Source organism: Lissotriton vulgaris, chromosome 11 (genome assembly GCF_964263255.1).
Source record: "Lissotriton vulgaris chromosome 11, aLisVul1.2, whole genome shotgun sequence".
Taxonomy (NCBI): Eukaryota; Metazoa; Chordata; class Amphibia; order Caudata; family Salamandridae; genus Lissotriton; species Lissotriton vulgaris.
Window position 1 is genome coordinate 963,840,443 of NC_141699.1, and position 27,516 is coordinate 963,867,958.

Sequence of the window (27,516 nt, forward strand, 5' to 3'; positions counted from 1 at the left end):
AAATAATTGAATCTATTTTTTGTTTTTCAGAAAATTATTTTGTTTGCATTAAAATTTGAAAATGCCTAGAAGAAGTGAAAAAAGAGAAAAGAGAAGAAAAATATATATTTGAAGAAAAAGAAAGATCTTGAAGTAGAAAAAAATGCGAGTAGTACAGAAACTGTTTGTTCGACTAAAAGCAAAGGACAATTTTTGAAAAAACAGTACGAACATTTAATGAGAAAAACTTCACGCAAAGCAAAAAGAAGAATTGTTCAAATAAGGTGTAGCAGAGTTCAATTTCAAATACGAGGAAAAGGAAACAGGATAAAGAAATAGTATCTGCTACTCGGAGGCAAAAACAATTTCAAGAAATTCGTCAGAGACTTTTTCGATCTAGAGTGATTCAGAATGTATTGAAAAGCATATTGAAAGTATAGTGGATACTGCTTTTAATTTAAAACAGCAGGTATTCATTTTGATTTTAAAGAGAATACAAATTTTGGATAAAATAGTCAAAGTATTGAAAGACAAAAGTAGAAAAAAAGAATTGTGAACAGAACCAACATTTGTAAAATCTTTAGTGGACATTAGAGACATACTTCTAGTACTGCGCCTTTTTTTAATGAGTAAATTTACTTCCAGGAAAATAGTTTATCATTTGCAGTTGACACTGGAGGTCGTTGCTACGAAGTTCAGGATGGTGTTCCTCTTCCGAAGGAGGAAATGGTTGGTAAAAGTGCAGAAGAGTTAAGAGCTGAAGAAGTGCAAGGGGAACGTTCACAAGCTCCTGTGTATAAGTGGAGTTGTAGTACTATTTGTAGTATTCAACAGGAATCCATTAATATAATGCCAAATTTTACTCAGATTTTTTACTGAGATTATACTCAGAAAAGTATAAATTAGAAGATTACGTTGTTACAAGGACTAGATCCATGTAATGTTAGAAAATATACTGAAAAGTATGGGCATTCTCTGGCTTGTCTTTCAAGAAAAGTTTGTAAAAGTCTTTTTCATCATTTGAGGATGTTAGCAGTACACCATTCAGAAATGCAAAACTTTGTAAAGAAACTGTACTATGTAAAAAGTCATGCATTAGGTTTAAGTGAACTGAATGAAAGTCTTTTATATGGTTCTTTATCATATGTTCAAAAAAAGTGTGATGATATTGAAATGCGATATTTTGGTTCCGAAGAGCAGTTCATAGAAAGTGAAAGTTTGACAATTACAGATTGGAGGAGATGAGAAAGTGATTAGCACTGCTCAGTTTGAAGAAGAAATCTGAAAGTTTATTGTAGTGTGCTCTGAAATACCAAACTATATTTTTGTTTGTTGTCGACGTACTCATTATAAAAGTCAAAGTAGGAATGTTGATTTGTATTTGAAAAGTGAAAAGGAGAATAATTTCCCATCGAGTAGTCAAAAAGGCTAGCTCTCCCTCCATGCCGCCATGAATTATTGAATATGGTAAAGGATATAACATTACAGTTCCACCAAAGGGGTACTCTATGTGGCCGGAAAATATAAGAAAAGAGTGAAGGAATAAAAGTGGAAGTCCTAAAGTTCTCTGTTGTAATCCTTATACATTCATTAGCAAAATGAGGATAATAAAAAAAAAAAAAAAAAAAAGAAAAGTGAAAAGGAGAAGTGGGAAGAATTTGCAACTTACTTGTTTGTTGAAGGTCGATTTGAGTTAGATAGTGACCAACGTATATGTAAATATTGTTACAACAAATTAGAAGAGAACAAAATGCCTGCTAGAGCAGTGCATAGTACGTTGGAGTTAGTAACTATTCCGCAGGAGCTGGCCAAATTGAATACATACGAGTCAGTTCTAATTCAATCTGTTCATCCTTTTCAAACTATAATTCGGATGTAGCCTAAAACAGGTAAACTGCCACCAACAGACTTGCAAAGAGGGCTGAAAGGAAGAGTGGTGTACTTACCTTTGGATTTTAAGAAAAACATTGAAACTATTGCTGGAGAGAAAGAGGAAGATGAGGCAGTAGTTATTTTAGTAAATAGTGTACCAACAAAGAGTCGGAAAATATGGCAAGAATTTGTCGATGTTAATAAAGTTGAAAAGGCTACCTTATATCTTATAGAGAACAATATTTATTACAAAAATGTAAATGTGGATGAACAGGTAATACGTTGAGAAGATTATTCTGAAATTTCAAGTGGTCAAATAGAGAAAGTGGACAAGTCAAGGACTGAAGAGATTTATGAACATTACACAATATGTCCTTTGCATTCGAAAGAAGTGATAAGAAGTAGCATTGAGTTATTTCAAATAAAAAAAAGCACAGGGAACTCCAATGAGTGTATAGGAAAAAAGCTTGGAAGTTCGTTGTTTTCCACAATTGTTTCCTACTTGAGAAGGTGGACGTTATGATAATTGAACTGTACGGATTCCAGCTTCAGAATATCGGTCAACAAGATTATATTCTGAAGATACTAGATTTCGACAGTGCATTCCATACATATTTCACCTTTTGTTTGAAAGTGATCCGTCTTCTCTCTCGTATGCAGTGAATCATATACTAAAAACTGGAGTTCATCTATCACTTCTTTCTGTGAAAGATTTTGTGGAGAAAGTTCAAGAAATAGATGAAAATTTAGAAGCACAGTTAATCAATTTGATGGCATGTCACCATGGAACAAATGAGTATTGGTATCGTCGTCATGGAGAACTCTAGTGTATGTGAAGAGGTACACCAACATGGTTTGTCACACCTAGCTGTGCAGAGTATGCATTTGGAAGATTTGCTTGAGTTTCTAAAAGAAGCGAATTCCAATATAAATTTTTTTTAAATAAAGACTCCTGGTGAACTGTGTTTATTGGATCCTGTAAATGTGTGCAGATATTTTAATCATAAGTTTCAAGCTATGATGTCTTTTATCTGTAATAAAAAGAATCCACCTCTTGGAGAAGTTACCAATTTCTTCTGGAGAAAGGACGATCAAGCAAGAGGTGCACCTCATATACATATGCTACTATGGATCAAGGATGCACCTAAATTTGGAAATGATCTGATGAAACAGTATTGCCTTTCATCGAACAGTATGTGACAAGTGAGATTCCAAGAGAAGGAGGAGATAGAAGCTTGAGACAGCAAGTTTTACATTTACAAAGTCATTGTTGTAGAAAGTATTGCAGAACAAAATACAAGTGTAAAGGAAAATTTTTACACCAAATGTCAGTGTGGGTTTCCCCGTCCAGTCATTTCTAAAAAGAAGAGTAAATTCTCTTTTTTCTTCTGTAAGGCACACAATAACTCGGAAATCTCCAAAGAATACCTACAACTTAAAAAAAACAGAAGTGTGAAAGCATATCAATGACTACAATCCAGTCATTTAAAAAATGTGGAATGCGAACATGGTCATCCAGTATGTTGCGGATAACTTAATTGCTGTTGCACGTTATGTTACATCGAACATAACATAATCTGAAAGAATAGAGATGAAACAAATGTGGGAAGAAATTGCACAAGAGACTAGACTTAGCAAAAAATTGTACAGCTTTAGTTTAAAAAAGCTTTCCCACAGAGAAATTGGTTCGTATGAATGTTCAGACCGCTTGTGTTCTTCAAGTTTATATTCAAAGTCACGAGGATCATTTGGGTAAGTTTAGGTCTGGCTTGCAAATGAAATAGAGTGTTGAAATCATTGGAAGAAATTGAACAATTAGAAGCAAATGAGCCAGACAGTACAGACATTCTTAAAACTAATATGTTGGACACATACTATCCAAAAAGGAGTCAACATCTGGAACAGTATGTCTGTATGAAGTAGTTCAACATTACAGCTTCAAAAGAAATGTTAAACAGAATTTAAAAGAAGGAAAGTTTGCAGTAGTTGGATATCATGGTTGTTTAGTAAAACATGCAAAGGGTAATCTGATAAACCACAAGAAACTTAGTTGTGAAACTCCAGATAAGCGAGAATTTTACTATTTAGCACTTCTGCAGCTGTTTAAACCATGGCGTAGTGTAAGTGAATTACTTGGAGAGTTTGACTGCTACAAAGATTCTTTTAATGCTTGTAAAGATAGCATTGAATGTCAAATTTTACCTACATATTTAAATATGTTGAATGATGATGTTGAACAGGAAAAGCCTAATATAGCTGAAAAAGCTCATAAAAGTTCTCAAGATAGTCAAAGTAGTGGTCCATGTAGTCAAGATCCTCTTGGACAACCAATGCTGGAAAACGAAGCAGCGATTGCTATGCATGAAGTCGAAAATGCAATGAAACAAGCACACAAAGAGAATATAACATTGGAAAAGTTAGAAGAACAAGTAAATGTTGAACAGAAAGAAATATATGTGCAAGTGAGAGAACGGACACAACATGGTTTCTTGCATGAAAAAACGAATGTCTGTGTTCATCTTTTAAACCTCTTCTGATGTACATCGGTGGTCAAGCTGGGACAGGTAAAAGTTTTTTATTAAATGTTTTACCAGTTATCTTCAATAAACTACTGGTTCACATTCATGTTGTGTAGTAACAGCTCCAACTGGATTAGCTGCACACAATGTTAAAGGAGTTACTTTGCATAGATTATTGATGTTACCAGTGGAGCATGATAATAAATTAGAATATCAGAAGTTGTCTGGAGAAGCTTCTTATGAAGTGGCAAGCGTGCTGAAGAAAATGAAACTTTTAATTATTGATGAGGTGAGCATGGTCCCAAACTTAATGCTTGTTTTTGTACACTTAAGAATGCAACAGGTATTAAAAACAGATTACGAAGTTCTCTTTGGGGGAAAAAATGTAATTGTATTTGGAGATCTGCTACAACTAACCCCTTTAAAAGAGAATCAGTGTTTAAAACTCTTCTACATGAAGACACTAAGAATTCTTTGGGAAGTATTGGAAATGTGAATCTGTGGTTACATTTTGAATATAAAGAACTTACTCAAAATATGCGACAAGCAAGAGATGAAGATTATGCAAATATTCTTCAAGATGTAAGAATTGGTGTTCTAAGCAAACATGGTAAACACACTTTTCAAAGTCGTCTACTAAAGAACTTGTTTACAAATGAAAACACACCAGCAGAAGTAATGTGCAAGAAAATGAAAGGAAAAAAGTCTATAGTTTGTTTAATGCCTACGGTGGAAGAGTGTTATACATTTATTAGAGAGCTTATGGAATTGGAAAAACAAGAAAAAGTTCACATTGAAGCTATTGATAAAATTGAGCATCAAGGAATAACAATTGTTCTTTCAGAAAAACTACAAACTAAGTTGGATTCTTTGGAAAAGTCTGTATCAAAAACTGCTTGCTTAGAAAAAAATGTAGATGTATGTTTAAACTGTCGGGTAACTTTGAAGCGTAATTTGAATGTTGAAGAAGGTTTAGTGAATGGAGCAATGAGGAAAGTTGTTGATTTTGTGAAAATCTAAAAAGAAATAGAATTGAATTTTTGAAAGTTAAATTTGATCAGATTGTAGTGGTAAGACTGATTGCACGTTCTGCCGCACGTTTTTTGCTTGTAAAAAACTTTTATGTTCGTAGACAACAGTTTCCCTTCTGTTTAGCATATGCAATAACTATTCACAAATCACAAGGTTTAAGTGTAGATAATGCTTTGGTAAATGTTGGAAAAACTGTGTTTAAAGAGGGAATGGTATATGTTCCATTATTTTGAGTTAGTACGTTGTCTGGTTTGTATTTAATTGATTTTGATGAGAACAAGGTTAGTGCTGATGTTAATTGTGTAAGAAAATATAATCATTTGAGAAGGCTTTATGCTACCCATTTAGGTGAATATCCTATTCATGAGAAACGTGTTGTGTTTTTAAAATGCAAACATGTTGAAGAGTTAACTGTGGTTGTAAAGCAAAAACAAAATCAACAGAAAAGAAAATATGTAAAGAAGCAGAAAATACAAACAAGTAATGATATTGTTGGATACCAATTAGAAAATGCTTCTGTGTCAACTGCTATGGTAATGTTATTCTAAATGTTATATTTTATCTTGAAGATGTTTGTGGTGAAATTATCGAAAGTCAGGAAAAAACTTTATGTTCAGCACTTTACACTTTATTTCATGAATTGAGAACTGATGGAAGTAAGATCCATTCTGCTTCTGGGGTATTCGCCAACTGTTGGATACATGTACTGTATCTTTAAGGTTCAGTGCTAATATACAGCAAGATGCACAAGAATTTCTGATGGTTATGCTTGGAGTACTAGAAGATTAAGGAATTCAGATTGAGAGTTTATTTGGACTCAGTTACAAATGTGAACATAAATGTGAAGAGTGTATATTATCTTCAAGGACTATAATTGACAGAGAACTATTTTTATATTTTACAATACCTGACTGCAAATCTGTACCATTTTCCAAATTAGTATAAGAAGCTGATCATGAGATGATGTGTTCTCGTTGTAAATCAAGAATGCTATCTACATTATGCCTACAAAGATATGGAAAATATTTGATTATAATGCTGCAACGCTGTCAACCAAATGGAAGAAAAGTGGAAACCAAATTTAAAAATGTTGTTGCTAATCAAGTATCTATTTCTGGAAGAACTTTTCCAACAGTTGCTATTATTTTCCATGCTGGAAGTACAACTACAAGTGGACATTATACAGTTTATTTAAAGTGTGATAATGGTTGGAGTCACTGTAACGATACACACTTGGAAATGAAACCGAGATTGCCTCATGAATTACCCAACTTATACTTGATTTTTCTGAAACAAAGATTTTATATACACCATTCGGCTTCATGGGAAGGTGTATAGATCTTTAAGGAATTCATACTGGATGCTTTCAAAGTGAAATTTTTGATACATTATCTCTCGTATTGGGAAAATTTGCAGAGAAACTACATAAGATCTTTAAGGAATTCATACTGGATGCTTTCAAAGCAAACATTTTTAAACATTATCTGGTGTATTGTGAAAATGTGCAGAGAAACTAAGTAAGATCTTTAAGGAATTGATACTGGATGCTTTCAAAGCTAAATTTTTGATACATTATCTGATGTACTGGGAAAATGTGGAGTCAAAGTATGAAGTAAAGGTAAGATTTGAACATTTGAAGTACTATTGGATGTGTTATTTGTGTTGATTTTGTATTATATTTGAGAGAATTCGTTTTTTTTTTAACAATCTAATTGATTGTTTTTTTCCCTGCTGTTTATGATGAAACTACACTGAAATCACTGTGAATAGTAAAGTTAAGTAGTAGCTGATGACAGCAAAAAAGGGAGAAAAATTGTTATCTGAACTTGTTTTGTATTATTTGAAAACTCATTGTAATTTGTGAAATGTATTATGTTACAGTGCACTTTTGCAGTTTATTTTATGTAGTTGAAAAGTTAGAAAGAACAGTACTAATAACAAATACACAATAGTAGTTCGATATCTAAAAAACCTTTGAAATTCATAAAACCATAGGTTTCAGGAACGTTATACTTAGAAATTAGCATTTAAAAAACCTTTGAAATTCACTGAAAGAAACATAGGTTTTACAGATGTTATAGTTAGGAATTAGCATTTAAAAAACCTTAGAAATTCACTGAAAAACCATAGGTTTCAGGGACATTATAGTTAGTTGGATATTTGACCCATATAAAACCAGAGAATTTTGCCTGTTATAGTTCGTTGAGCTAACTATAACTCACGCGCCCGCAATGCATTGCTGATGATGTCACATATATGTGTTGGCTAATTTTGACGCTTGAATTAGAATCAGAGTGCCAACTGTATTAGGTAAAACTGAAATATTTTTCTGGACAAAGCCCAAAACAACTCTTTGTATAGTTGACATAACTGATAACAATATGTCAGGCAACTGCTTTGTTAAGCCAGACCTAAAAATGTGCTTAAATTGTACAGAGTTTCGAATTCACTTCATAATGTATGAGTGGGCCATAATGATGCTCAAAGAAATTAAACTATTGTGGATATGTCTTTGAAAAGAAAAAATTGTGTTAAATAGTACCTCGACATAAACTTAGTTCCAGCAGTTTTTTCCCCATTACCATGCCAGAAGCAGATTTTTTTTAATGATGGTGTCAGTTACTGACCATGACAGTTAGTGGTTACAATCCAAGTCTGATCAAAGCACAGGACACGTTTGGTTAAATAGGTAGTTGGTATACATTAATAATAGGTAAACAGAATATAAGTATACATTTTGCAAATATAGAAACAGTAAATGACTTACTCAACTGACACAACAATTGCATTTAATCTGTCTGCCATCAATCTTGTCAGAAAGTCGTATGAATCTGCAAATAAGTAAAAAGAAATCACTAGTAAAATGCACATTCATATACTGATTAACAGTGAAACTGTAGTGCAACGATTCATTGGGGTAAAACATAAACAAATGTTTGAATATGAAAATATGTGTAAGAATTTAGGTTATTGGTTAAAGGGGTGGAAGTCCCATTGAGGCAACGATGACAATGCTGGTCCGGATGAACAGCAAAAACTAAGTTAACCTGAGCTTCACTAAATTCACCTGAGCTTAACCCTCCCCGCAGGTTGACACCAAATCGTTCAGGGTTAACTTAGGGGCTATATGTAAAGTATTTATGTTGCACTCAAACAACAATAAAGTGAAAACACAACACAAGAAACCACCAAGTCAACTAAAAAAATAGAGTACCTTTTAATGAATAAATGCTACCAGAACACCAAACATACCATCAGTAGTAGTACTGGAGATATTCAGTTTCCATTTTTAAGTGACAATAGCGCCTTTAAACACAAAGCACCACGCACTGTCTTCTGGTCATGCTTCTTTGTGGGACAGTCACAAGTTCAGGCCTACCACAACGGAGCATGGATCTGATACAGGAACTTCATTAGTCCCGGGGAAGAGTCTAAGAACTGTGTGCAGAGTTCTGTTTGTGGTGGAGAAGGGTGTGAGGAATAGGTAGAGCAGTGTGGATGGTTGTCTTTCTAGTGCTAACAGCAGGCTGGGCGCCATGGGTGGTCATTGCTGTTGCTTCGCCTTGGCAGTCACCACAGGCTGTTGTTGCTATAGCTTGAAGTGTGGCTTTCAAATTGCTGGTTGTTGATGTACCGCGAAGAGCAGGTCTCAATGATATAGTATTACATATAAAGCAGCTGCTCTCCACCTAAAAGTTGGGAACTATGTGGGTCATTATGATAGCGGAAGGACTGCCACCGCCAGCCGTGTGGTGGCGATCCATCTGCCATCGGATAAGGATTTACCATCCACCAGATTAGGATGGCGGGCGATCCAGACTGTGACCGTGGCGGACGCAAAGACCGTCTACCACAGAACCGCAACAGGCAATCATATTGATTGCCTGGCGGAGTGGTCTGCATCCATAAAATAGTGGTGGTGCCTAGCAGGCGCCGTCCACCAAATTACGATGCAGGCTTGATCCAGCCTTTCCATGACGGCAAAACCATCATGGAAAGGCTGGTGGGGATTGGTTTCGGGGGTCCGTTGCGGGCCCCCAATGGGTTGTTGGGAGGTGTTTGTGCACTGGGGGGGATATCAGTGCACTAAATGGAAGACACTGTGCCGTGCCTGCCATGTAGTGCAGTGAAATGCACAAAATGCATTTCCAACATTGCGGCAGTTGCTGCTGTCAGCAGCACCTGCTGCAATGTTAAAATTCAAGATGCGACCGACATGCTAGCGGCCGCATCCTAATTTGTAGTGCTGAACCGCTGCATGCATTGCGACGGTCCTGATCACCACCATGATGGCGGACCGACTCCAGACCGTCCGCCATTGTAATCAGCCTCTATATGTATATATTTTTTCACAAAAAAACAAAGTCACATTGTTGTTATGGTTTATAATTGAAACTAAAAAAGCACTGATTTTCACAAGGTATGATTAGGACCACAATCCATGGTTTACATAAAAGCCATGCAAACCATAACTCACACAACAATTGCAATTCTAATCCTTATACCTTAATGGGAGGGATGTATAAATATTCTTATATATTAAATACACCTCACATCACTCCTACATGTTGGTATCTAATTACATTTTCCTTTTGGGGGATGTTACATCCTGGTGTATATATAATCTTTTGAGGTCATGGCATTGCACTTGTGTGTGAGTTATGGTGTTCATGGCTGGCATGCGAATTATGGATTGTAGTCCTAACCATAACTTGAGAATTTCAATGGTTTTTAGTCTTAACTCAAAAACATAAATGTACTTCAGCTGCATTTGATTAGCGGAATGTTTCTACACATATCAATGCCAACTGTAAGCTTTGCCTCTAGCTTTTCCAGTTATCTTTTAATCAAACACTACAGCCATAAGATCTGTGCACTTCCATGGATGTCAATACCAGTTGTGCATAACTGGGGGTTCACTGGAGCCCATGTGATGTGCACAAAATTCTGTGTGTGTCCAATCCCCATTATTTATTGTTGTTGGCCATGCACAGCATGAGTTTGCTGCAGACCATGGTATCTGGCTAGGGTGCAAACCCACCTGAAATGGATGGCCAGCACCTGCTTCACACAGCCTTCGTCCTTACACATAGGGTGTTGGTCATCTGGCCTGGCCATTCGCCAAACCTTTTGTTCCTGTGACTAAATTATATTTCTGATATCAGTCTATCTTTGCGACCACACCTTCATTGTAATGTAATCTTTCTGGTCCTGATTCACAAAGGTAAAACTTTCAAGTTTGTTTGAGTTTACTCTTTTTCAATTTTCACAAACCTGAGATTTAAAAGTAACTTTACGGCAATGGAGTCTCCGCAGTTGGGGGCGGACAACTTTGCACATAAAAGTAAAGACACATCCCATCTTTTTATGAGTGGTGTTCTTTATGTAAGTGTATCTTTGTGAATCAGGCCCTCTTTGTTCATATATTAAAAACAGAAAGTATTGAGAATTAACTTTTGTAAAAATATTTCTTCACAAAACCTCAGCTGGAAGAGCTGAAAGGTGTTGGATAAATGTTATTAATACACTGATGTTATTTGTTTTTAATTCCTCCTTCTGGCTGACTGTTGCACTCTAATTTGTGGTGTGATTTGGGGACTTTGCTCTGCACTAAAGATTAAGGGGCTGATTACGATGGTGTAACGATCGCCAACACCGTCATGCCATCGTAACGTGAATTATCCACCGCAATATTACGATGGCGGTGGGTATCGCGGTAGACGGAAAGTCTGTCTGCCGCGTTGCCGCCAGTGGGCCAATCGTTAGGATTGCCAGCTGGACGGAGCTGGGACCGCACAGTGCCTGCCACGTTGTGCATGGAAATGCACAACATGGCATTTTACCATTGCGGCGGGTCCTGCAGCCAGCAGCACCCGCCGCAATATTAAAATGCCAGATGTGACTGCCTCGATGGCGGTCACATAATAATGAGGGGTGAAGGACCGCCGCATGGCAGGCAGGCGGTCCTGTTCCCGCTAGGATGGTGGGTGGACTCAGGTCTGCCCGCCATCCTAAGAGGCCCCTAAGTCCTCTTATGATGAGGTGGCAAGCTTTTGCGGCATTAGTGGTTTCCTGAGACCCTTGATTTTGTCTGTTGTAGCATAAATGACCGCTGTTGGACCCTTTGAGAAGGTAAATTTTCTGCTTGGGTTCATTGACCCAAATATTGATTGTATTGTCAAATGAATGTCGCACCAGAGGTCTGAATTGGTTTTGTCATGTTTTCCTGGGGGTTTTGGTGCTTTTTATCACTTTCTTTTGATTTGAAGTTATTTCTTTTGCTTGTTTTATGATCTTACCAGTTCTCTTTTTCCTGACGGTGTATAAAGTTGGGTATAGATAAGGGGTTGTACCCAGCTAGCGTCACTGGGACCTGGGTTATCAATGTAATAAGAGGAAGGGGTCCCAGTAATCAAAGAACAGTTTACAAAGCAAATAAAAATAAATCAATCAAGAGACAAATCTGTCCACATTGTTTTAATCACAATGTGAATGTATATACCAAATATATAGTTTATCTCAAAACGTAAACATAGTTTTCGTAGTGCCCCAAGTATAGTAGAGAGACAAGGAAGGGGGGAGTGAGCCTGTGAGGAAGAGGTGGAGGGAAGGAGGACAATATTCTCGAGTGACAATTAAATCAGTAAATATACATTATTTGTCCATACTACACAGTGTGTGTAGAGATGGGGACCACAAGGTTCAAATTATTATTTCTAAACAACAGCATACTCCACAGAGTTCAAATAATGAAAGCATTAGGGCGTGGAGTTGGTAATACGAATAGTTGTCGATGTTTCGACCCTCTAGTATGCAGGTAGAGTTGCTATCCTTGCTGTGGGGTCTTCATCAGGACAGGGGTGGGGACACACCTATTTAATATAAATATATAAATTAATATTGGGAAATGAATCCCTATATTATTTCAAAGGAAAAGCACATCAGTACTGGCATGAAGTGGTAGGGGACAGAGCCATTACTGTGCCACATAATTAGAGCGAGTGTATTAATACGCCACACAATTAGTATGCGTGTGGTCGATCGACTCAAATGATCATAAGCGCATCTTGGATGAAGGACAAATAAAATAGCGCTAAGTGAGCAGATTAAATCAAGTGATTTTTAAAAAAGAGTTGGAGTGCAGCCAGTCCGGGGTAGACGGCAGCGAACGGACATCTCAGTACCCACTGGCTGTGGGATAGGGTTGGCTCAAAGTATTGGCAAGACCGAGCGCTTGCTCGGTATTAGCAATTAAAAGTAAACTTACCACGAAGTGGTATACAAAGGGCCGTGGTACAGTCTAACGGCGGGGTCCAAATGAATCGTCAATGATGGCAAAGCTGTTAATATGCAATAAGGGCGGACAATTAAACAAGGTTGAGTATACACTAAATAGTGGAAAGATCTAAAATAAGAAAGGGGAACTTACCACAGTGTGGTATCGGGACGACCCCAAATCAATTTAGTAACATGGTCCGAGGTCCTATCAATTCTAGCGGAGCTGGGGAGTGTAAATACAGAGGACCAGAGTTTAGCACAGGAGCGGCTAGCTAAATCACACCAGTCAAAGTTAGTTGAGGGATACACTCACCAAAGAGACGCGATCAAAATACGATCGTGTAGGGGTCTGGTCAAGTCAGACGGGTGCTTCGTAGTTATTCTAAGGGTAAAGGCGGGAGAAACTGTTGAGTGACGCCCATCGAGGGGTAATCATTACATAAATCACACCAGTCAAAGTTAGTTGAGGGTTGCACTCACCAAAAAGACGCGATCAAAATACGATCGTGTGGGGGTCTGGTCAAGTCAGACGGGTGCTTCGTAGAAATTCTAAAGGTAAAGGCGGGAGAAACTGTTGAGTGACGCCCATCGAGGGGTAATCATTACATCAGGCATTAACACGCTAGGAAAGGCGCTTACCGGTCTAAGAATGAATCACGTCCCGCAACGAGCAGAATTCGCAATGGCGATGCTCAGTTCCGGGTTTGGAGATATCTCCATGGCAATGAGATTACGTGGTGCGAAGCACCCGTGTAAGCATAGTAGAAAGACTCCCGTTAAGACCAAAGTGCGGTAACATTATTAAGCGAAAAATACATATCAGTCAATCCATTAATAAAAGGTCTGATACTAAGACAGAATATTAATAAAATACGTCCATAATAACCATGATGGATTAGCATTTGGACACATGATTTTACAGAGTCAAGGAAAACGCAGCGTTTTCGATAATACTTAAGTGTATATATTATCTAATTGCTATCCGCCAGTACAGGGACTCACTAAACTCTTATTATTCGAGCAGGAATGGTGTGCCTATAACGTACTAGAGTCGCATAACAATCTGGTCATTCAAGAAATTACATTGACAGAAAAACATCATATAGCACTATTAAGTAGATGGTACGACAGTGGATGTAGTTAGGTTAGAGAGTAACAGCGTCACACCAAGGAGTAGCGTACCTCTCACATGAGGGTAAAGGCCACAGATCATTTGGATCCTTGAGAAGTTATATCAGACATATATAATAGTGCCCACCCTACAGGTAGATTAAGTAGTAGGTTGCATGGCGTACCTCTCACATGAGGGTAAAGGCCATCCAGAATCTCAATCCGAGTTGGTAATCACACAAACACAGAGTAGTGGCGTATTTCTGAACACAGGATAAGGACCACATATGATTTATATATATCTTACAAAACTGCATACCATTAGATTCAGGTAGACGATAAGGTTGCCAATTGGGAGAAAGAGCTATCTTGCTCATTGAGCCCATTCTCAATGGAATCAAACCTTAACATCCATTTAAGCTCTCGAGTGTTCAAAATGCTCGCGATGTTACCACCCCGGGGTCCTAAGGTTGCTTTTTCAAGGATTACCCATTTCAAACTGTCCGGTGAGTGACCGGCTGTGGAGAAATGTTCAACCAAAGGTGCACCTGGTGCTAGGCACCTGATCCTACTCATGTGCTGAAGGATCCTGGCCTTTGCTTTCTGCTGTGTCTGACCAACATATATCATTGAACATGGGCAAAGGATGGCGTATATAATGTTTGATGAATTGCAGTTGGTGTGTGTTCTCAGCGGGATTTTATGATCACGATAGATGAATTCCTTGGTTTGAATGACACTGTCGCATGCCTTGCACTGACCGCATCTGAAATGGCCCACGATAGCAGGCAGGTTCCAAAGGGTTGCGACCGTGGGGTCATCTCTAGTCTTCAAAAAGGAGCGAACTACATGATCTTTAACACTACGTGCTTTTTTTAATGCATGTAGAGGCGGGTTAGATTGCTTGATGTCATCTGATACTGAGATGTCCGTTCACTGCCGTCTACCCCGGACTGGCTGCACTCCAACTCTTTCTTAAAAATCACTTGATTTAATCTGCTCACTGTTAGACGGACCGGGAGGGTCGGCCGAGATTACGGGGAGAGGTCTCCAGGGAGAGCCGTCTCCAACGACTGTACAGGTAAGTAACTTCCCCCCCACAGACGGACACCACACAAGATTGAAGGTTAACGAGACTTTATATGCAATTCTTAGGTTACGTCGCGATGATACAAGGAGGTCTGGACTCAGGGGTCCCCTCGGTTCTGATCTCTGGTTGAGGAGAAAGGGTAGCGGGACAGTCTTAGTTACCAATGAGTTAAATAGCTCTCAATCCTCGAGCTCGGCGTGGTTGCTGATCGGGCCGTGGAGGAGCCAAGCAGGTCCCGAGATGGATGAAGGATGGTCGACGGGCCGTGGAGAAGCCAAGCAGGTCCCGATGAAGATGATGGTTACAACGGTCCGCGGCCTCGCCAGCAGATCCGGACGACGGTGAAGAATGAAGGTTACGACGGCTGTGGCAGCGCCAACAGGCAGGACGATGGTGCACAGGACAGAGCTACGGCAGCGCCAGTAGTCCGTCCAGGATGAGTTCCTCTTACGTCTCTCGACTCCAAGATACAACTGACTTCCTGCTCTGGAGCTGTCCCAGTTATAGGGCTGGCGTGCTTTGATGTCCGGACCCTCGCACTTGGAGGTCGGGAGGTCCGGGATGAGGGAGTCCAGACACCCAGCAGGGGGGTGGAGCCAGCGCCCGGGGAGGCGATGGGCGAGCGGCACTGGGCGGGGGGAGAGCCATCGGCACCTCTCTCTCCCATTGACTTGCCAAGTAGCCCGCTCACCTCCTGGGTGGAGGGTGGTGCCGGATTGTCTGAGGCTGGGCTAGGCCCAGGGTTGAGGTCGATCGGGGGCCAGGCGGCCTCGTGGCGAGGCGTCCAAGATGGCGGCCCGGGCTGGGTGCATGGGCCGGCAGTGGATCGGACCCACGAGGTTATCATGTTCGAGGGCAGGGGTCCCTGAGGGGACGTAGGGCGTGCAATGGTGGTGTGTGGTGCTTGCGTGACTGGGCTCGGGCCTGGTCGAGCCGGGGGAGAGCGGCCCGTCATGTGGCCTGTCCAACATGCGTCCCCCCCAGCTGAAGGCGGGGAGAGTTACCCATCCTCTTGGGGACTCTCTTCGTCGAGGCGGAAAAACCGGGACAGGCCATCGGCGTTGGCGTGGTCGGACCCAGGCCGGTGTTCGACTGTGAAGTCCAGACCTTGTAAGGAGATGGACCAGCGTAGCAATTTTGGGTTTTCCCCCCGCATATGCATCAACCACTGCAGGGGTCGGTGGTCAGTCTGCACCCGAAAGTGGGTGCCAAAAAGGTAGGGCCGGAGCTTCTTGAGGGCCCATACCACAGCGAAGGCTTCCCTCTCTATGGTGCTCCAGCGTTGTTCCCGGGGTAGGAGTCTCCGGCTGATGAAGGCCACCGGTTGATCGAGGCCTTCGGTGTTCACTTGGGACAGGACCGCCCCAATGCCCTGGTCGGAGGCGTCCGTCTGGACGACGAACTCCCGGCTGTAGTCTGGGGCCTGGAGCACAGGAGCGGAACACATGGCGGCCTTTAACTGTTCGAATGCCGCTTGACACTCTGGGGTCCAGTTCACCTTCTTGGGCTGATTTTTTGACGTGAGTTCGGTGAGAGGCCCCACGATGGTACCATAATCTTTCACGAACCTTCGGTAGTAGCCCGTGAGGCCCAGGAAGGCTCGCACCTCAGTTTGAGTGATAGGGGGTCGCCAGTTCTGGATGGCGGCAATTTTCAGCTGTAGGGGGGCCACTAGGCCGCTTCCCACCTGGTGTCCGAGGTAGGTCACCGACCCTTGTCCAATTTGGCATTTGCTGGCCTTGATCGTGAGGCCAGCTCGCTGAAGGGCTTGCAGCACTGCTTGGAGGTGGTGGAGGTGCTCGGTCCAATGGTGGCTGTACACAGCGATGTCGTCCAGGTAGGCGGCGCTGAACTCTTCGAGCCCCGCCAGGACCTGATTGACGAGCCGTTGGAACGTCGCTGGGGCGTTCTTCATGCCGAAGGGCATGACCGTAAAGTGATAGTGGCCATCGGGGGTGGAGAAGGCAGAGCGTTCTTGTGCTCGGGGTGTGAGGCCGATCTGCCAATAACCTGCCGTCAGGTCGAAGATGCTGAGGTAGCGGGCAGCGCCCATTCGGTCGACCAGTTCATCTGCCCGGGGGATGGGGTGTGCGTCCGTTCTGGTGACTTCATTCAGACCCCGGTAGTCGACACAGAACCGGAGTTCTGGTGTGGTCCCGGGGGCGGCTGCTTTGGGGACCAGTACGACCGGGCTGGCCCATGGACTGTCTGAGGGCTCGATGACCCCGAGCGTGAGCATCTTAGCTACTTCCGCCTGGATGCAGGCCCGTACCCGATCAGGTACGCGGTAGGCCCGGTGGCGGATAGGAGGGCTGTCTCCGGTGTCCACATCGTGCACACACCAGGAAGTGACACCCGGGGTGAGGGAGAACAGACTGGCGAACCGTGATAGGAGGGCTTGGCACTCTTGCCGTTGTTCTCTGGTGAGGGTCTCCGAGAGTCGGACCCCATCCACGGAGCCGTCTTGCTCCTGGGTCCGCAAGAGGTCAGGGAGAGGCTCGGAGTCGTCTTCAACCCCATTGTCTGTGGCCATCAAGAGGCTGAGTTCTGTTCGTGCAAAGTGGGGTTTCAGTCTGTTGGTGTGGAGGACTCGGAGCGGATTCCGGGCGGACTCCATATCGATCAGATAGGTGGCAGGACCCTTGCGCTCGATTACCTTGAAGGGTCCCGTCCATTTGTCTTGGAGAGCGCACGGTTCGGTGGGGGACATTACCCAGACCTGTTGCCCCGGCTCGAATTCAATGGATGAGGCGTTCTGGTCATACCATTTCTTCATGTCCTCTTGACTGGCCTCTAGGTTGGCTTTTGCTAGGTCTCTGAACCGCCGGGACTGGTTGCGGAGGGTGAGGAGGTACCGGAAGACATCTGGAGGACTCTTGGCCGGAGGCATCTCCCAGCCTTCTTTGATCAGGCTGAGTGGCCCCCGTACTGGGTGCCCATAGAGCAGCTCGAAGGGGCTGAAGCCTAGGGACTTCTGTGGGACCTCCCGGTAGGCGAAGAGGAGGCACGGCAGCAGCACGTCCCACTGGCGACGGAGGGGCTCTTCCAATCCCCCGATCATCCCTTTTAGCGTGCGATTGAACCGCTCAACAAGTCCGTTTCCTTGGGGGTGATAGGGGGTCGTGAAGCGGTAGGTGACCCCACACTGTTGCCAGAGGGACTTCATATATTTAGAAATGAAGTTCGTGCCTCTGTCACTGACGACTTCTCGGGGGAACCCCACACGGGAGAAGATCCCCATCAGGGCCCGGCCGACCACTGGGGCTGTCACGGTCCGGAGAGGAATAGCCTCAGGGTAGCGGGTGGCGTGGTCCACTAGTACCAGGATGAAGCGATGGCCTTGTCTTGTACGCGGGTCCAGGGGTCCCACAATGTCTATCCCGACCCTCTCAAATGGGGTTGTGACTACTGGAAAGGGTTGCAGGGGAGCCTTTAATTTGCGGCCGCTCTTCCCACTGGCTTGGCACGTGGGGCAAGATCGGCAATGCTGGTGCACATCGTTTCTCATTTTGGGCCAGAAGAAGTGGGTCACTAGGCGGCTGTAGGTTTTATCCTGTCCCAGGTGCCCTGCCAGGGGGGCATCGTGGGCCAGGTTTAGCAGGAAGTCTCTAAAGCGGAGGGGCACCACTAGTACTCGGTTGGCCCCCAGCTCGGCGATTCGTTGCTCGCTGTACAATAGATCATTGTCCCAGTAGACCCAATGAGTTCCGGAGGTATCCCCGGCGCTTTGGGCGAGCGCTTGTTGTCGGAGTCCCTCAAGGGAGGGACAGGTCTTCTGTTCCTGACGAAATTGTTCTTGTGTGGGTCCCCCTTCTTGAGCCCACTGATCAAGATTAGCGAGGTCGGAAGGTTGAGCAAGTTCGAGGGGGATGCCATGGTCGGGGGTCTCGGCGGGGGCGACCGGAGGCGGTGGCGCCGGCCATTCTGGTTCTTCCGGGTGATGGTTGGCACGGGCGGCCATGGACCGGGTGGTGACGCACGCCCAGTCTGGGACGCCCAACATCCCCAAGTGTTCTTTTCGCTCCACGGCTGCCCACGGGGAGCTTTCCAGGTCATTTCCGAGGAGGCATTCCACGGGGGCGTCGTCTCGGACCGTTACCTTCAACATGCCGGAGACCCCTCCCCACTCAAAGGGGACGCAGGCCATCCGACACAGACTTTCCGAGTTGTCGGCTGATCGCACAGGGCAGAGAACGTTCGGTAGATATTGTTCTGGGGTCACCAGATGACAGCGGACGGCTGTCACACTGGCCCCGGTGTCTCGAAGGGCTTCGGCCCGTTGTCCATTGATGCTCACCCATTGGCTGTACTTCTGGGTGTTAGCGGGTAGGGGGACCCGCGGGACCATGTCTCTTCCCCCTAAGCACGCGAGAGTCATGGCGGCTGGCTCCCACTCTTGATACTCTTGCTCGCCTGTTTCTTGTTCCTCGGAGATCTGTTCTTCCCCTAGTGCCGCGGCGGCCACCTGGCGGGGTCTTGGACTCTGATACTGCGGGCAGCTTGGGTCGTTTGCATAGTGGCCGACTCGTTGGCATCGGTGACATGTAACATTGGCTCTGTATCCCGGTCGCGCCGGGGTGCTGCCCCGGTTGGCCGGGGGGGTGGTGCTGGTAGCGGGGGCGGCCGGAGTATTGTCTCTTCCTCGTCCTTGGCCCCCTCCTCCTCCTCGGGGTCGGTAGTGACCATTGTTGTTCCTGTTCTGCTCGTAGGACCCATTCCGGCCCACTCTGGTGATCTCCCACCGGTCAGCTTCGGCTGCGAGCTGCCGGGGATCGGTTAACTTGCTGTCGAGGAGGTGTTGGCGTAGTTCAATGAAGCAATTGTTGGACAGATGCTCCCATACCATCAGATTGAACAGCTGCTCGTAGGTCGTGACGTTGTTCCCTCTGATCCAGCCTTCGAAGGCTCGGCTAAAGTACGTTACATAGTCCACCCAAGTTGTACCTGGAATGCGTGTGCAGTCTCGGAACCTCTGACGGTACATCTCGGGCGTGAGGCCATAGCGGGTGAGGAGGGCCGCTTTCATATGGTCGTAGGAGGTCATCTGGTGGTCTGGGAGCTGTAACAGAGTATCGCGGCCCTCATTGAGGAATTTGCCCCATAGGCCGGCTCCCCAGTCGGTTCTATCGATCCGGTGCGCAGTCATCGCGATTTCATAGGCCTTAAACCATTGCTGGATGTCGTCTTCTCGAAAATATTCTCGGACCACATCCTTGGGGATGTGCACTTTTTTCTCCGCGGTCCCTGGGGTGGACGGTCTGTCGGGCACCCCTAACTCTTTATTTTGTTTGCGCAGGTTGATCTCGGCTAGGTTCCGTTCGTGCTCGTACGTTAGTCTTTTTTCCTCGAGCTCCCTTTGCCTCTGTTTCTCCTCTCTTTCTTCTCGGAGGCGAAGGTGCTCTAAGTTTATTTTTTGCTCGGCCAATTTGAGTTCTATGTCCATCTTGAGTCGGGCCATTTCGAGTTCGTGTAGTCGGGCTTTTTCTCTTTCTTGGATCTCGTCTTGCGAGAGACTGGTTCTTTGCCCCTCAGGGGCCGTGTTGGTATTTTTCGCGGTGCTTTGCTCAGGGGTTTCGACATCCCCGGTCTCTGCCCAAGATTCTAGGGCATGCTTAAAATCGTCCTTGGTACTTAGTCCGGTGGTAGCGATACCTAGTTCGATGCAGAACTGCTTTAGTTCACGATGGCTGTATTCCTCTAGTTTTTCCATTTGGAACTTCTCAGTTGATCCGCTCTCTTTAGTCGACATTGTTGTTCGTTGTGGGGTGAGCTACTCTCTGTACGTTATGCGGTGATTCGGATCGCGCCGCTGGCCACCAATGTTAGACGGACCGGGAGGGTCGGCCGAGATTACGGGGAGAGGTCTCCAGGGAGAGCCGTCTCCAACGACTGTACAGGTAAGTAACTTCCCCCCCACAGACGGACACCACACAAGATTGAAGGTTAACGAGACTTTATATGCAATTCTTAGGTTACGTCGCGATGATACAAGGAGGTCTGGACTCAGGGGTCCCCTCGGTTCTGATCTCTGGTTGAGGAGAAAGGGTAGCGGGACAGTCTTAGTTACCAATGAGTTAAATAGCTCTCAATCCTCGAGCTCGGCGTGGTTGCTGATCGGGCCGTGGAGGAGCCAAGCAGGTCCCGAGATGGATGAAGGATGGTCGACGGGCCGTGGAGAAGCCAAGCAGGTCCCGATGAAGATGATGGTTACAACGGTCCGCGGCCTCGCCAGCAGATCCGGACGACGGTGAAGAATGAAGGTTACGACGGCTGTGGCAGCGCCAACAGGCAGGACGATGGTGCACAGGACAGAGCTACGGCAGCGCCAGTAGTCCGTCCAGGATGAGTTCCTCTTACGTCTCTCGACTCCAAGATACAACTGACTTCCTGCTCTGGAGCTGTCCCAGTTATAGGGCTGGCGTGCTTTGATGTCCGGACCCTCGCACTTGGAGGTCGGGAGGTCCGGGATGAGGGAGTCCAGACACCCAGCAGGGGGGTGGAGCCAGCGCCCGGGGAGGCGATGGGCGAGCGGCACTGGGCGGGGGGAGAGCCATCGGCACCTCTCTCTCCCATTGACTTGCCAAGTAGCCCGCTCACCTCCTGGGTGGAGGGTGGTGCCGGATTGTCTGAGGCTGGGCTAGGCCCAGGGTTGAGGTCGATCGGGGGCCAGGCGGCCTCGTGGCGAGGCGTCCAAGATGGCGGCCCGGGCTGGGTGCATGGGCCGGCAGTGGATCGGACCCACGAGGTTATCATGTTCGAGGGCAGGGGTCCCTGAGGGGACGTAGGGCGTGCAATGGTGGTGTGTGGTGCTTGCGTGACTGGGCTCGGGCCTGGTCGAGCCGGGGGAGAGCGGCCCGTCATGTGGCCTGTCCAACACTCACTTAGCGCTATTTTATTTGTCCTTCATCCAAGATGCGCTTATGATCATTTGAGTCGATCGACCACACGCATACTAATTGTGTGGCGTATTAATACACTCGCTCTAATTATGTGGCACAGTAATGACTCTGTCCCCTACCACTTCATGCCAGTACTGATGTGCTTTTCCTTTGAAATAATATAGGGATTCATTTTCCGATATTAATTTATATATTTATATTAAATAGGTGTGTCCCCGCCCCTGTCCTGATGAAGACCCCACAGCAAGGATAGCAACTCTACCTGCATACTAGAGGGTCGAAACGTCGACAACTATTCGTATTACCAACTCCACGCCCTAATGCTTTCATTATTTGAACTTTGTGGAGTATGCTGTTGTTTAGAAATAATAATTTGAACCTTGTGGTCCCCATCTCTACACACACTGTGTAGTATGGACAAATAATGTATATTTACTGATTTAATTGTCACTCGAGAATATTTTCCTCCTTCCCTCCACCTCTTCCTCACAGGCTCACTCCCCCCTTCCTTGTCTCTCTACTATACTTGGGGCACTACGAAAACTATGTTTACGTTTTGAGATAAACTATATATTTGGTATATACATTCACATTGTGATTAAAACAATGTGGACAGATTTGTCTCTTGATTGATTTATTTTTATTTGCTTTGTAAACTGTTCTTTGATTACTGGGACCCCTTCCTCTTATTACGGTGTATAAAGTTGTCAATTTATTCTGTTGCGGGAGGAGGAGGTGAAAGGGATTCGCAAACACCTCATCTCAATGGAATGGGCACAAATTCTGTTTCAGTTCAGGCGAGAGACAACACAAGATGACTCACACGGCGCTACGCCATCCCAATCCCAGACTCCGCCCCTGTCCCGATAGTGAGAGCAAATATGTTCCCCCAGTAACCATATCAGATGGAGGTCTGACCCAGAAGTAGGGCCCGCTACACTAACACCCCGACCTATGGCAGGATACATAACCTACCTTAGACATCCTCAGTTCCCCAATTCCGATTCCGAAACTACAGACATCTTGTAGGCGAACTGAAACCAAACACGCGACAGACTACAAGGTCTATTAATTGTGGACTGCCCAAGCCCCCCCGGTCCTCCTACCCCCCACAGTTCATTGTTTCATGTTCTTTCTATGACACCACAAAGTTGGCTTCTATACATTGTGAACATAAGCATGGCCATCAACCAAAGTGATAGACAGGGATAGAGTAGGGGACTTTTTATCAACCCACACCCTTGCGGAAACCCTCACATACAGGTACATGGAATTACTCGACATACCAAAGATTACATCAGACCACTGAAGTGGGATCCATGTACAATTTTAATGTTTCTAATTTGACCTATGGGATATGCGACGAGATTGATGCTCCATAATGTATGTTTCTTTTTAATGTCTACGCTGCCTGAGTTCACATGATATTATGTATGTTACCAATGTAATACGATGTACCATGGAAAATACAAATCCCAATTAAAAAAAAAGAATAAAAAAAGTTGTCAATTTATTGGAATCAAAAACCCATAGGCTCCCCTTCAACTTGCACTTCTGTTGTCTATTGATACAGGTTTTGTCTTATATCAGTATATCTTATGCTGGTATGCCCACACAGATGTTTATGATGACAGTCTTCTTGTTTTTTGTTCGGTCGTCTATGTGCATACACACCTGCCTTTCTGGATCATCCCTTGAGGTTTGGGCATTCCACACCTTCCTGTGAGTTGGCTGTGGTTCATTGTTTTGCAGAGAGGATGGTGGAAGATACGTCTGTGTGGGAATCACTTGCTCTGGTCTCCACACCTTCCAATTAATTAGATTTATCATTTGTTTGTCTTTTGTGGTGCAGGGAGAGTTCAGCTTTTTTTGGAAGCATTTTGGAGCAGACCAGGCCACCTGTGATATGTGATGGATGAGATTTGGGGGATGGGGCTGAGTGGGAGCACACCAGGCCACCCGTAATCTGTACCCAGACCAAGCTGGGCTGCTTCCACTGGGGCCTGGGCTTGCTCTTGGCGGACGGTAGCTACTACAGTCACACTTGTACCCAGATCTTGCTGCCAATATCTCAATTTGTCACCAAACTCCTTCAGGGCCTTTTGCCCACTGACTGCTGGCTGAGGGAGTTCTTCCTCTTCCGCCATTATGGGACACTCTTCTGAATATGGGCCCTTCCCCCAACTGCATTGAGTGAAAGCAAAACCAAGCAAGGCAGGGCTAGGCAGAACACCAGGGAGCATCAGATATTTACCACTCTAAAAACTCTCTGACTCCATGCTCATTCACCCACTCACCTTCCCTTCTAAGCTTCCCTGTTGTCCTGTGGCCACGTCAGTACCTTGTTACTCCTGCAGCCACCTCTGGAGCCTGGCTGCAGTCGGCCAGTAAATTCGTCTTCTTGTGGTCTTCCCTTGGTCTTCCCTCTGTCTTTCCCTCAGTTTTCCATAGACCCACAGACCCGCTAACCCACTGAGCTCAGGTCACAACCCCGGGTCTTGGGTCAGAGTGTGTGGCTGCAGTTGCAGCAGTTGTGGGCATGGGTTGTGGTGGGTGCGGAGGGTTTCAGAGGGGGGCAGAATCTGAGGACCTGAATTTCAGACAGAAGCACTCCAAGCCACGCTGTGCTGTGCCTCCGGTCAGCCCTCCCTCATCTGACGTCTGACATTTGGCGATCGGTGTTCAGCATCCAAAGCTCACAGGGTGGAGCTTGAGACCAAGTCTTCAGCAGAATATGGTTAGACTGATAGCAGAATACAATTTACGCAGAGAGGGGCAGAAGGTTAACTCGGCATACAGGATAATTGTTTTGGCGTCTCTTGCTGAGGCAGACTTTGGCATTTGCAATTGGCTGTAGCTGCATTAAGTGTGGGGCGTGAATGTCTGAGTCAAAGCGATGTCAGATCAGCGAATCATCAGGGTGCGAGCACATGATCTGCGAATCGAGCTGTAACTGAGGCATGAGGGTTGCATTCAGCAGTGGCTCCTCTGCTACGGCAAAAGAACATCCCCTCCACTAGCTGCCTCAAAACTACAGGAAAGGAACTAATTTCATGGCAAAAACTACAGAACATTACAAAGAGGGATGTCTCCAAATTCAAATTCTATCAATTATCAAGCTGGGCCAAATCACTGAGAAGAGTCAGGAACAGTAATGAACATTTTGAACACAAAGTAGTTACTACTTCTTTGGGGCGGAAAGAAATTGCTGAATGGTATTGGATGCTAGTTTAACCTCATGAGGACTTTCAGCTGTGGTTTAAATCAATTTGAAAGAAGGAGCTGCAGAGGTACGATCTTGATACCTTACGGCAAGTATCTCTGTCTGTTTTATGGCAAAGTGTTAAGTCTGCACCTCTAAGAAAAAATCATTTATTTACTATTTATAAAGCGTATTGGACCTTGAGAAGGTTATCCAAAATCGGTTCCAAAGGAGCGAAGTGCCTAAAGTGCGGGGAAGTTGATGCAGACGAAGCACATATGTTTTGGCGGTGTCCTTCAATCCCAAATTTTTGGGGATAAGTAGGTGAGACGATCTCCAGTATTATGAACTCGATACATAGGGTTGCAAAACTGGATAGGGCAATGCATGTAAGAAAAAAAACTTAATTCTGTAATATTTGGGATGATTGGTGTAGAAATAGGTAAATGTAAAAAAGAAAAAACAAACGCCTAAAGTAATGTTTTTTTATTTAATCCTCTGTGGTAGCTATTTTTTTCTTTGTGTCTCTTTTTTTTCTTTTTATGTATTTTCTCAGTTAAGGACGTCTCCTTCTCCGGTAATTGTTATGGTGGTTAATTTACTCCTATGATTATGTGGTAGCCATGCAGGCCAGGAAAGTTCAAATGGTTTGGACTGATTGCCCTGGAGCGGATTTTCTGCAGGACCTGTTATAATGGAGAAGGAGGATTGGAAGGGGGGAGACAAGAAAGAGGTATAGGGTTTGGCCGATCGAGGCTCCGAGATGTCTAGTACATCCCCTCTGTAAAAGGAATGATCAGATCCCCTCACTTTTGGCGAAATCAAGAACTAGAAGTTTGAAACCTTCCTCTTTTGTTGTTCTCTCCTCCTTTTTGTTTTGTATCTCCAACTTATACTGGCTAATTACAAATGAGGACAACATTTTTTACTTTTTTTAAACTGCAGGAAAGGAAAAATAGAACTATAATAAAAATGTTTTATTATCATTTTATTTTTCCTTTCCTGCCGAGTCTATGGGGACAGGCCATGGGGGACGATAGGCCCAGGAGGAGTGTTAGTGTACTACCTTTGGTGCGCATGACGGTTCGGCTGGCTGTCTCTAGCCGACTAAACTATTCTGCGTTGCTGGATTGGAGAGAGCAGGCACAGGCTCCCAGTCTCCCAGGGCGCATAAATTCTCAGCGCTCGGGCCAATCTTCGTGCTGCTCTCATAACATAAGTGCAGCATCAGGATTGGCCGCAGTGGAGTCTGAGAGACTATGCCTTCAAGAAGAGGAGCAGAAGAGCGTGACGCAGCTGTCTACAGGTATGTTTTTTTTATTTTGCTTGCCTTGCTGCACTAAGTGGCATGAATTCTAAGTAAATCTGCCCCATATTCTTTAAAGGGGTAAAAGGGGCAGGTGGATTGCAGAGGGTTTGGGGGTTCCATTGCTACATTCTAGTAAGACATGACAGTAACAACCAAATGGAGAGGGAAACACATAGGGACATGTCATCCACCTAACCCCTCTCCCCCAGCATGCACATTTCCAAACCCGCCTATTCCAACTCAGGTCTGCAGCTAGGCTCTCTCAATGATGGGCTCCATTGGAATCTCTGAAAGGACAGAGTGGACAGGGCACTATTTACTCCATTTTGCCCCCCCTTTGGGCACGCATGTGCAGCCTTAGGGTAGGAAGAGGTTAACTTACTTGATGTGTCTCTGAAGTATTGATGGCTTCTAAGCAAGTTTGTAAATAAAACAGCAGTCAAATAGCCACACCTCTTCCTGTAGCATGTTTTGTTTTATGCTGGTAATGTCCACAACATTAACTTCCGACCCGACCTTGTTGAAAGCTCCAACAGATCATTTATAGCTTGAATTCAAGAGATGAGATGGTGGAAGTGGGAGGGGGTCACTTACTGTGGTGAAGGTTCTGCACTCCAACCCACCTGCCTGTGCCCCTGGTAATCTTCTCCAGGACAGGAGCACACATCAGTAAAGGAGGAGGCACACACATAAGGCTTTCCCCAGGGGCCATCGAAGGGGCTGAGAGGACTCAAGAGGCATGCAGTGGAGAGGTTATAAGGGACATGAGATGGGAAACAGAAGGTACAAGGGGCATGAGATGGGTAACAGAAGGTAAAAGGGGCATAAGATAGGGAAGAAAAGTTACAGGTCCATGAGATGGGGAACAGAAGGTATAAGGGACATGAGGAGGGGCTGAGATGACTCGAGAATTATGCAATGGAGAGGGTACAGGAGAATGCAAGGGCCATAGGATGGGAAAGAGATGATACACAGGGCATAAGATGGGGAACAGAAGGTACAAGTGGCATGAGATGGGGAGCTGAGGGTACAAGGGTCATGCGATGGGAAGAGTGTACAATAGACATGCGACGAGGATAGAGGGTGCAAGAGACATGAGATGGGGAAGAGAGGGTGCAGGAGACATGAGATGGGGAAGAGAGGGTACAAGGGGCATGAGATGAAGAACAGAAGGTACAAGGGCAATGAGATGAGGGAGAGTGAATGCAAAGGTCATAAATGGAGAA

The 27,516-nt window shown here is 44.7% G+C and overlaps 1 protein-coding gene across 1 annotated transcript in view; it reads right to left on the reverse strand.

Moving 5' to 3' along the window:
* The window catches only part of LOC147683763 (arylacetamide deacetylase-like), a 209,792-nt gene that overhangs the window by 74,633 nt on the left and 107,643 nt on the right, over nucleotides 1–27,516 (reverse strand). Inside the window, exon 3 of the mRNA XM_086944132.1 lies at nucleotides 8,170–8,233. Coding sequence (XP_086800258.1) covers nucleotides 8,170–8,233 — 64 coding nt within the window. The remainder of the gene's footprint in view (nucleotides 1–8,169; nucleotides 8,234–27,516) is intronic.